Source organism: Rhea americana, unplaced genomic scaffold (genome assembly GCF_003343005.1).
Source record: "Rhea americana isolate MKP2758 unplaced genomic scaffold, rheAme1 scaffold_1, whole genome shotgun sequence".
NCBI classification, from domain to species: domain Eukaryota; kingdom Metazoa; phylum Chordata; class Aves; order Rheiformes; family Rheidae; genus Rhea; species Rhea americana.
The window spans coordinates 6,144,501-6,156,528 of record NW_028185038.1 but is presented as its reverse complement, the minus strand read 5'-3'; the positions used below and the strand labels follow the sequence as shown (position 1 = coordinate 6,156,528).

At 35.0% G+C, this 12,028-nt stretch overlaps 1 protein-coding gene across 7 annotated transcripts in view; it reads left to right on the top strand.

Moving 5' to 3' along the window:
- Positions 1–12,028, top strand: part of KMT2E (lysine methyltransferase 2E (inactive)) — a 68,532-nt gene that overhangs the window by 41,413 nt on the left and 15,091 nt on the right. For 6 of the 7 annotated variants that reach the window (XM_085298202.1, XM_085298230.1, XM_085298192.1 and 3 more), the window contains 6 exons: positions 150–280; positions 1,388–1,505; positions 1,642–1,751; positions 3,580–3,841; positions 5,775–5,873; positions 11,481–11,645. In XM_085298202.1, coding sequence (XP_085154328.1) covers positions 150–280; positions 1,388–1,505; positions 1,642–1,751; positions 3,580–3,841; positions 5,775–5,873; positions 11,481–11,645 — 885 coding nt within the window. The remainder of the gene's footprint in view (positions 1–149; positions 281–1,387; positions 1,506–1,641; positions 1,752–3,579; positions 3,842–5,774; positions 5,874–11,480; positions 11,646–12,028) is intronic. The other variant, XM_085298238.1, reaches the window with a different exon arrangement.

Below are 12,028 nucleotides of genomic sequence, written 5' to 3'. Positions count from 1 at the left end.
TTGGAGGTGACAGTTATTAGAAGTGTGAACTCACTAGTTTTTAAGTTCATATAGTGTTGCTTTAGTGGTGGCAGGACTATAATCTGGTGTTAATAATGAAAAAGTTAGTGAAAAAAGGATGTTTCATAGATTGATTTTTCTCTTTGTAGAGTTATGTGCAAAAAAACAAGAAAATTTTAAAAGCTGCCAAAGACTTGCCTCCTGATGCACTTATTATTGAATACAGAGGAAAGTTCATGCTGAGAGAACAATTTGAAGCTAATGGATATTTCTTTAAAAGGTTTGTTATTCCAAATACGTTTTAATATGATAACTTTTAAAATACTGTTTTGCTGGACTCCCACTTCAGATACCAGTGGATTTTATTTACCAGTAATGTCTCTAGATTCTGCTGTTCTTCAGTTAAAAAATAATAGGGATTGTTCTACCTGTTCTACCCCTTCTCTTCTGGGTAGTCTTACAGTTTTACTCCAGAATTAATTTCCTCGTGCTCTTTTTGCTCTACCATGCTCTACTACAGCATTCTTGCATGTTAAGTTGTATTATTATACACCTTCAAACAGTGTTTTACAGGTTCTGCCATCCAAAAATAATTCATAAGCTAATGGTGAATACTTTCTCTCCTCTGAGAAGTTGATTTTAACTCCTTCAGACCAAGAATGATACATGGGTCAGCTTGGGCCCTTTTGCTACCAGCTGCTCTAGTTGATAAGTTACTGGGCAAAGCCAGGCTGCAGCCTTCTTTCTGTGTATTGCTCTCAGTGCTGTCTGTCTAAGAATTATGGGTAGTAGGAGCACAGCACTCCAAGGACCCTGAAGTGCAAGGGCACACTGCTGCGGAAATTCCAAGAGGCCTGCTGGAGAATGAGAGCATAGAGATTTTGCTCAGCAAAAATGGAAGGGTTCCCATGCAACTGTAGTAGCAGAACTTAACATCTTGACAAAAGTGCTTAAATGTTACCTTTCTTCAGAAAAGTTAGGTACTAGTGATACTGCAGCTGCATAAGCTGGTTAGGCAGACTTTTTTTTGGATGACCATGAGGTACCTAAATTTCTGCCTCACTTCCATTTTAGGACTTAACATAAGAAAATCCACCTCAATGAAGAATTACGAACACTATCTTCTGTGTTTCTTGTTTGTCATGTTACTGTTTGCGTCCTGGTCCTGTGCAGAATAATATTCAGGGTTATAGTTTAAATTTCAGATGTGCTGAGAATAAACCAGTTAGAAGGAAGAAGCCTTTAATACCCACAGGTCATTCTTAAATTAACCCGCAAATTCACTATATCATGCCACCATCATGGCATAAAGTTAATGATGTGAAAAATATGCCATATTTAACATTTTAAAAAGATGAAACTGTGGTTTTATTTTGTCTTTTTTCAGGCCATACCCTTTTGTCTTGTTTTATTCCAAATTTCATGGGCTAGAAATGTGTGTTGATGCAAGGACATTTGGAAATGAAGCTCGATTCATCAGGCGCTCGTGTACACCAAATGCGGAGGTAAGCGTATTGTTTCCCAACTGTTAATTTGAGTACTTCCTACAATTTTTGTACGAGTATCTCTTTAAAAAGAATAATGATAAAAAATATATATATATAAATGCAGTATAACACTGAAATGTTTCCTTGGATGTAGGTGAGGCATGTAATTGAAGATGGAACAATTCACCTTTATATTTACTCTATCCATAACATTCCAAAGGGAGCAGAGATTACTATTGCATTTGATTTTGATTATGGAAATTGGTAAGTGTTTCAGCATGCTTATTAAGTTGTGCTGTGATATATTCAGTGTGGCTTTGTCTTAAATCGTTTACTTTCTTGCATGCTTTAATGACACAGTGGTCCTTGAATGCATTTTTACAATGAGCAGTGTATATAAAGGCAGAGGTTTTTTATGTATTCTTATTACTGAATATCTGTTGCCAGTTTCAGCAATATTGCCCTTATTTATAAATGATTTGAAAAAGATAAAAATCTATCGATGTGAATAAAGATGTACTATGAAAATTTTTCGGTACCTAGGTGACTCACAATGCAGGGAGCATAGTAAAAAATATTTAGAACTGATAGCATTCTATTTGTTTCAGAGTGCCTCTATAGTATAGCTTTAGGAAGATGATTTCTGTAGTGTTTAATTGTGAATTGTGTTTTTGTTTTAATGTGTAATTAACTGAATGCCTAGTGTCTTAGACTTTATAACCTGTTACATGTTCTTGTGGATGCAACTACTACTACTCTTGTGAATTGGGGAAAGTTCTAATAAACTGCAGTATTGCCTGTAAGCATTGGTTTGAAACAACAGTAAAGGGAAATAGTAGGTTAAGTTACACTCTTGTACACATGAACTGTTACTGAAACACCTCTTTAAAATCTGATGGCAAAATAAGGCCTTTGAGTGATATAATCTAGTAATGATTTTTCTTGATAAGTAGGAAATGTTCTAGGGTATAGGTATAATGTGCAGGAACATCTAAGCTAATGCTAACCTTGGAAACCGAAGCACTGAGGAGACTGTGTGYGCACTTCTGTGTGTGCACTTGCTCAGGTCCAGAAGCAGTTTCACATCGTGCTGCATCAAGGTAAAATGCTTTTCTGTGCTCGGCTGATAAGTCAGCTTGGTGCAGTGCTATGCAGATTTGGCTTTACTGCTTCTGGACCTGAGGTGGCATGTCCATAGTGTTGCCTGTTGTAATCAACTTGGGTTCTCACTATCTCAAGATAATCTTCTAGTGTTACCTGTTGTAGACAAACTCTTACATCCCTTACATGAAGGCAGCCTGAGAAATTGCCCTGTTGGTAGATTTTTGGTTTTGTTATTTATCCAAGTATTCAGTAGTTGTGTTAAGTGTCTGCACCTGACAGCCTATGTAAGTTGAAAGAAAATTGCACAAAATTGTCTCTGGGTTCTTTCCAGTATGCTTATTTTGTGAATTTTGTCTTCTGTCTTTGCATAAAGCAAGAACTTTCTGGCATGCTACAGAATAGATACTGTCAGAGAAATCATACAGGGTTGAATTTGATGCATCAGATTGTATCAGTGAATGTTATGTGTTTGGATGCAGCATCTTACTCTTTAATTGTTGGCCTGATAAATGCAAATAGAGCTGTTGATTGACTTGCTTAGCTTGTATATAAATGGTCAGACACATACCTTAACTTATTGGGGAATACACTATCAGACACTTAACTACAGTGCTCTATTTCAACAGGTATAGCATCCTTGTATATAAGTGATATGCCTGTTTTTTTAAGGCAAAAACAAACGGGAAAGGAGATAATTATTGTGGTGGTTATATTTCCAACCAGAATATATTCTAAGGTTTTTAATGTTGTAGGCTGTTAAGCAAATACTAACCTTGAACGTAAAGGAATTCCAAGTTGCAGACAGCAACAATTTCTATCAACTAGTAGCTGAGAATTTTGAAGTGTAACAATGTATATGTTGGTGAAAACTTGAGTTAACTGCTTTTAATGATTGGTTTGCATCAGTTTACGTGGTTTAGTGGTGAAAAAAATCTCATTGCTGTGCAACCTAATCAGAATTTGCCTTCTTGCATTTAATTATTTCTAGTAAATACAAAGTGGATTGCGCTTGCCTCAAAGAAAATCCTGAATGTCCTGTTCTCAGACGTTCTGAACCTACAGAAAACATCAATACTGGATATGAGACCAGGAGAAAAAAGGGAAAGAAAGAGAAGGATGTTTCAAGAGAAAAGGAGACTCAAAATCAGAACATCACATTAGACTGTGAAGGAGCAGCCACCAAAATGAAAATCCCCGATAATAAGCAGAGGAAGCTCTCTCCCCTCAGGCTGTCCATTTCAAATAATCAGGTATTAACAAAAAGTGATTAGAAGGAAAAGCTTTTAAACACAAATATTCTCCTTTGTAAAACTATAGCATGTTACTGAAAAGGATTGTAGTTTATTAAAAATCATAATGATGGATAAGCTGTTATTTTTTATATTAGTCTCAGTTTTCTCCTCATGTCTGATGAGATTCAAAATACTTTGGTTCCCTTGCCAGTTTTAATTATTTATTTTTTCCTCTGAATTTCTTTGTGGCTCTCTAATGTAAAAAGTCTCATGTCATACCTTCAGGATCTCCCAAGCCATCCTGGAGTGGCTTTTAGTTAGCTGCATATGTTACTCGCGAGTTTAATATTTTAAACATAGCATTAAATAGTCCTCCTCCTCCTCCTCTAACAAATAAAATTTCAGCCAAAAATATTAAGTGTTGGCTATGCTTCTGTGTTAAAACAGCTGATCAAAAATCTAGAATTTGAATAAGATGTGTTTTGAACTGAAGTACTGATAATATGTGAATGGTATGCTAAAGCTAGCACTACACTAGGTAGTCAGTTTTAGGGTGTGCCTGTCTTAAGATGTCAGTAGGAAAGAATTAGTGCAAAAGATCTGTGAAATTAATTATTAATTTAATTTTGCAAAGCAGCTATTAAAGATAAAAATACGCAACAAAAGAAAATGGTTACCTTGGTAACTATCTTTTTTTTTTCACTGTTGGAGAAAGGTTTAACTTTTTTTTTCTGGTGAATCGGATGATTTACATTGATTTGAGGACAGAGAGGAGCCATTTCAAAGTTCTTTATCTCTCTGAGGTCACTAACAGTGAAGGGAATGTCATGAAAACGAGCATATTGGCACCAAATTTATGTAAAACTGTTGAATTGGTCAGGTGTTCTAGCAGCTAAATTAAATGCTTAGAAGTCTGTAAGGCATGGCATGTGACTGTTACAAGTGATGATCTGCAGAGGTGATGTTCAAACTTTCTCATTGTACTTGTGACTTTTTATTTTTTTAAAAAATCTCAACTGGTATTTGGAACCTTCTCCTGGGCTTTTGGTGTAATGTACAGTGCTTATAAAGAACAGTCACAGGAGAACTTTTATTGATGTTCACAGCAGTGAACTTAAAGCAGTGAGATTTATAAGAGCAAAGCTGTTAAACAGTGCACCTAAAYATAGAAGCTGGTCAGGTAATAGCTCTTCTCCTGTAATGAAATTTTAAGGTAAATAAACTGCTATAAAGCACAGGGGAAAACATAAAACTATTTTTAAGACATATAGACATATGTTAATTGGTTTTACCTTATGAAGAGGTAAAAATTAAGTGTGGATTGGGTTTTTTTTCCAACTCCCCAAAGCATTACCAGTTATTTAACTTCTATGGTATGGCAATCTATTCAAACTTTTGCTACAACCTGATGATAAATGTCACTTTAATAAAGTACACTTTTGAGAACAATTTTATGTAACTGCTCATTAACATTACTGTTTGAGAAGACAAATATTCTACTTTACTAAAACTAATACCCGAGTTCTTTTTTTTTTTTATGAATGTATAATATAAAGCTCCTTATTCTTTAACTGATTTTTATAAAAAAGTGGCTGGATCAGTCACCACTATTAGTGTCTTGAAGATTTTGTTGGTCTAAAGATTTAATTCTGATAATTTTGGTGGTGGGGTGGGGGGATGCAAACCCTRAATCTTCACTGAGGTCAGTATATTGTAGGAAAAAAAAGATGTGTCTGTGCTCAGATTGGAAAAGATTTTGTCAGGTGGTTATATTTATAGGTTTAATCAAGGATTCAAGTGGATGTCAGCTTTTACATTTTTGCATTAGTTTATCAGCTTGGTTGCTTTTGAAGTAGTGACCTTGAGGATTCTTAGTTCTGTGTAGCTTTCAGTTTTCCCTAGTTTGCAAGAGTAGTGGAGCTTCTGTAAAGCAGTCATTTCCATCTTTCAGGAGCCAGATTTTATTGATGATATAGAAGAAAAAACTCCTATTAGCAATGAAGTAGAAATGGAATCAGAGGAGCAGATTGCAGAAAGGAAAAGGAAGATGGTAAGTTGGGAAGCAAGTAGCTGCTTAAAGTTGTCACTAAGGCTTAGTGACACCTGCTCTTCCCATGCTAATTGCTGCCTTTCTGTAGGCTTCTAGAGTCTGAGTGTATATGAAGTCAGATTGTTACATGAACTTCAATTTAAAATGCAAGGCTTGATTGAGTGAGAGCACCTCCATCTGGCTTGATCATCAGTTTCTGACAAACATGCAAATCTGCTTTTATTTTCAAATGTGTATAACTTTCCATTGCCTTTACAAAAGACACTGTCTTTAGAAATTATCTAGGCTTTTTTCTTCGCTTTTACTGTTGCACACCATTTATACTGGCTGTTTTGTAGGTACTGTTGGGAATCAGGATTTTTGACTGATTAATTATTTTTGAGTTCCCAGCTTATGAAGCCTCAGAAATCCTAATTTTTGGAGGTTGGTAAAATAATATCTTAAGCTGGCATTTTAAAGTGTGCTTTTGTGTTGGGCATTCAAAATGTGAGGTGCTTGGAATTTCTAGTTAAATCATAACATTTTGACTGAGGTATATAATGAGAATTTATATTGATACTTCAGACACTTTTGTGCCTGTTTTTTCTACTTTCTTGTTTTGGAAAACCTTTTTGTAAAGCTTTATTGGAATGTACATGTTCAAAAATGTTTTTGAGTATTTGTAGGCACAAAAGCATGCATCTATAGTGAATCTTCTGAAAAGACTTGCTTATTTGGGTGGTTCTTACAAAATTATATCTAGCTTCTGCATAGCTTTAGTGCATGTATTAACCTAGTAGGGAGATGTATAGTCTTCCTCAGAAATGTGTTACAGAAAGACTTGTGCCTTCTCAAGCCTAAGAACCAAAGATTCTCTTGGCCAAAAATTTGTTATAATGATTTGTAGACTAGCGCTTTATATGAATCTTATACATACTCAATTCTGAATTGTACCTCAGTTGTTTTAAGTAGCATCTCAGAATTCTTTGCAAGATTTTTTTGTTTGTATTCTCTCTTAAATTTCCATGACTTGTCTTTAATGGTTACTGTTCACATATGCATGCAGGTTTGAGCTGTTATCTTGCAGACTAGTGTTCTCAATAGCTTCACCTTCTGTGAAACCGTCAGCCCAACTTAGAGACTATGAACAGCAACAATATGGTACAGATTCGGCAGGAAGTTGCTGCTAAATCTACTGTTTTTTTTTTTAAAAAAAGTAACAATTAAAATAATTGAACTAAAAGACTAGAGGAAAAATTGCTGAGGACTGTGCTCTGGTGCTAAAATAAAAAGAAAAATATCTTTGCTCTCTTTAAGAACTGGGTGTTTGTCGTTTTGTAATACTGTTTCTCCATATTAAACGAAGGTAACGGATTCTCATATCTTATAGAGCCAAACGTAACTCCAGTGCTTAGGCCTGTTAATATATTAACTCTTGCATCTGGATGTATAATGTTAGCAACTAACCTGAGCAGCAGTCAAGATTCTTTCTAGTACTGTTGTGATTCTCACTTGCTTACTTGTTCCTTCTAGTACTGTTACAATTCTGTCTGTGACTTAATACTTTTCATATGCTTGTATCTGAACTCTGTGGGCCTACATGATTATGAGGCTTGACAAGAAAGCCAAAAATTTGAGAGATCGTGGAGGAAGGGGTAAAGAGAGGGGAGATACTGTCAGCCTTATTTCTCAGGTTGGTCAGAATTCCTAGAGAATTTGTAATCTTTCTGCTATACAAATACACATTGTTAAGCAATTACACTCTTTCGTCCTTTTTGGATTAAAGGTAGGTACCAGGTGGCAGCACAGTGTGGGAAGGATAGATGAGAAAGGAAGGCCAATTGATTTTTAGAGACAAGAGAAGGGATTTTGAGACATAGCTGAGGGAGATTGAACAAAGAATTTGAGGTTGATGGTGGGAGGAATACAGAAACAAAAGGAGTTGGATATCTAGTCTCCTGTTGATTCTTCAACTTAAGAAATGCTCTAACAAACCAAAAGGAAGTTGACTCTAAATTTAAGATGCAGTCCTCTGCCTGCCACCCTTGTTGCCCCCACATCCTTAAAAAAGCTTATTCACAATATATGCAAAGTATAATAAGGATATTATCTTTTCATTTTTGTTTGGAGTTGGTCTGTTTTCTTATACTTTATTACTACTGCTTTTCAGTTTTTAAATGTTCTACCTCTTAGTTCTGTTACCATCACTCTTCACCATTTTCAAAATTTTATTTTGTGTCTTGACTATGAGTGGGTTCTTTGAACTCCAGTAATCTTAGTTCTATCCATGGAACCTGCAGCATTAAACCATTTAACTGTTTCCTGCATTTATCTCATCCCATGCTGTCTTAGTGCAATACTGCCTTGTCACTGAACCACAGGTTTTTTATTTTTTCTGTAGAGGCTTAGGGTGTGATCACCTGCCAAGAACCATTTGGTGCAGAAACTTCTAAATGACTTTTAAAGGGCTAGTTTGCAACTTCATCAGCAGGCACTTGCAACTGTGGCAAAATCAGTATTTGTTTCTCTAATGATGCTCTTCATTGCTCATGTTAGATGCCCTTTAAATGCATTCAGGACAAGCGTTCCTCTTACGACGATGTTAAGCACCTGCTCTCTTATTCAAAATGATGTTCAGTCAATCTTTGATTAGGTCTGCAGTCATCAGTCTTCTTTGATTTTGATACCTGAAAGTTATTAGAGTAGGTGGCTGTTCCTTTGGCATTCTAAGCTTCAAAATCACACAAGGCAGCAGTTTTATGCCATCTACTGAAGAGTCAACATTCCTGTAAACACTTTATTTCCTCCAAGTTTTTTATGACAACTATTCCCCMCCACCACCACCACCTATTCTTCCTTTAGTTTAATTGAATGGCATGTCAATATCTGGTAACTCATCTGCATTGCCCATTTGGCTGAGCAGATAATCACAATCTTGTGATCATATACTGCTAGAATGCAGTGAAGGTTTTGTTTTGTTTTTTAAGGAAGATAGAGGATGACAAAATGAAGTTCTTTACAATAGGCAAAAACTGTTAAAACTCACCATTAGTATGTCCCTTTTCTGGACTTGAATTCTTTCTTCTCATGGAATGTTTTGTGCTTATTTTTTATTTTGAGCTGTTGTTTAATGACCTCTGTCATTTGTGGGTTTCAGTCTCTGGAATATGCATGAATTCTACCACTTACTCTTCTATGTCATGAAAGCATCATTTTTTGAATCCTCTGAATGATTTGTTCTTTGTGCATTAAAAACTTCTAACTACTTTCACCTTTCCCTACTAATTTTTTTCTTTCCTCACAATTGCTACATACATTTACTGTATGCAGGAAGAACTAAGTTTAAAATTTGCACTGTTGTTTCTTGCAGTGTTTAGTATATTTCCTTTTTCACTTGCATCTCTCACSTCCAGATCTGCTGTTTCATAGTTGGCTTAGAAGATTCATGGAGGCTCATAAAATTGCCAAAAATCACAGTGGAATCTTTGAACTACAGTATGTCACACAACAAATGAGTTAGGAAAAACAGCAGAAATCACTTTTTCTTACAGTGATATTCTTAGGCAAGCTAAGGCTGCTTCAGCATGTTTTTATTCATCATTAGGCCAACTTCCCTAATCCTAAATCTCTAAACACAGTTGTATTAGCCTGAAAGATGAGAACTCCTGCTTTTTGTGTTTGTTTTTCCCCCTTTTTTTGTGTAAATGTAGCAAATATCACTATAAATAAGTGGATGAAAGCTGTTTATCAGCTATTATATATAGACTAAAGACATCTTCTTCCAGTAGTTAAACTCTGTTTCTAAAAGTGCAGATATGGTCTGTAGTATTAGATTTTTTTTTTTCTTTTTTCTTTTTTCTTTTTTTTTTTAACTCTGCTCGTTTTCAGGGTGTTACAAGCTTATTGATACTCAATGTTGTCTTTCCTCAGATGGTTATATAATGTCTATGTTCAATCTGTTATTCTGCCTTTAAGGTATGATTGTGATAGTTTAGTCAGATTAGATTCATTTTTTTTATAATGTGCTGTAAACAGTATGTTTGCTCTGTGGTAGGCCTGTTTGAGCAAAACTATGTTGGATTAGAATAGCATGTCATATCAAACAGAAGTTTTGATTAGTAGAATTCAAGGTGGCACCAAACCTATCTGCATCTGCTCAGAACTTGCAAGAAATAAAGGGGTGAGCGGGGTTTGGGGGAGGGACAGGGCCTGAAGCAGATGCCTTCCTTTTGGTCGTCTTATTTCTTACAATTCAGTCCTCAGCAAAATTCGTGAGACTTTAATTTCTATTTTTATTAGACATCAGAAAGCAAGATCTACCCAAGTGTTAGTATAAAATCTGAAAAACTACAACATGAGCTCTAGTATTAACAAGTTTAATGATGTTACATGCATTTGAGAAATGTTTCTTTTGGAACACTGTGATGTTGAGGTCAGGTTGGCCTTTTTTTGATGCTTTAATGACAGAGTGATACTTCAGTTTATGGTAAAGTTATATCAAATTTAAATACTACAGTTTTGCATTATATAAAATGACTTCCATTATGGCTGCAGTGATTTTTTTTAACAAAAATGTTCTTTAAAAGTAAAGACAACAGCAAAAAAACACTTGGCCCTTACTAGCTAGTTCATTAAAATACTATGAAAAATTATAGTGATGGTTAAACTTTTTCATTTTGTGCTTGAAGAGACTTTACAAAGTAAAAACACAAATTTCTTGTCATATGAACTTAATGACAGCACAATTTCCCTAACTAGTAGTGTTTGTAATTATTACTCTAGTTCTACTATAGGATTACAGATAATTTCAAGTTTGTCTATATTTTATTGAAGTTCAGAGGCAAATCTTCAAAACAAAGATACGTTCCTTTTTCATTTGTATGATCAGTATGCTTACAGATATTTTTTCTTTGATATAAATACACTACTTCTATCAGTGCATTTACTGGTGTCCCCTAAACATTTATTTTAAAATAAAGCTTGAAATAAAAGTTCCCAATTCTGCAACTTTTATACTGGCTTAAGTAGAGCTCTTTGTGTCGATCTGCCTCTGTACAAAGATTAGGACCTGATTTTCTGAAGATGATACTAGGTCACACAAAGAAATTAAAATCTCTGCGCATTATCTTATTTTGAAATACTGATTCCTAAATGCTGATTGTAATGTGGTTTGTGGCCCTTGTAGGTGGATCAGAGGATAATGATGTTCTGCATTTCTTATTGTTATTCTCTTGTTCTATACATTTATTTATTTTTCGTATCTTTCTGGTCATCAACTTTCCATTATTTTAAAATATTTTATATACAAGAAGTGGCCTATAGTTATGTGCTCTTTTCACACTTATAGTCTGTTGGATTCCTAGACTATTTTTTAACAAGTTCTAAAATCCAAAGCAGGACCCTCTTGTTTGCAGGGGTTAGTAAGAGTGCAAGCCTTTTTTCCAAAATCTGTAGTAACTGCGGTCTTTAACATCTACCTTTTCACTGAGCTTTGCCTGAAAATGACCTGCACGTCAACATACTGTACGTGTTCTGAAATACTTTAAAAACAAACAAACAGAGGACTTTTGCATTTGCATACATGAAGTCTTATGATCGAAACTTGATGATTATTATTAAATCCATCAGACAAGAGAAGAACGGAAAATGGAAGCCATCCTGCAAGCTTTTGCCAGACTAGAAAAAAGAGAAAAAAGAAGAGAGCAGGCTTTGGAAAGAATCAGCACAGCAAAAACTGAAGTTAAATCAGAATGCAAGGAAGCACAAATTCTCAATGATACTGAATTTATTCAGGTAATTATCTGGAACTTTATTTTAACATTAACTTTTAAAATGGCAATATTGATTAGTTAGGAATTCAAAATACACTTGAAGATATAAGAAATATCTATCTATATATTTTTTTTAATATATTATTTCCTTGAACTCAAAAAATATTGACCAAGATCTGTAGTGTTTTGAGCAGTGTTGGCTCATGGCTTTCAAGAAACCTATATAGAATTTGTTAAGGAGGAATTTCGGTTACATTAGTTTATGCAAACACACGCATACACACAACTGCTTTGTAATTCAGTCTCTTTTCAAAGTTCAAGATGGGAGGTGTTTACAGATGCTGATTTTAGGCAAAGGAGGTGAGGTTTCCGTAGGCACCCTTTATAACCAGTGGTTTAGAACAT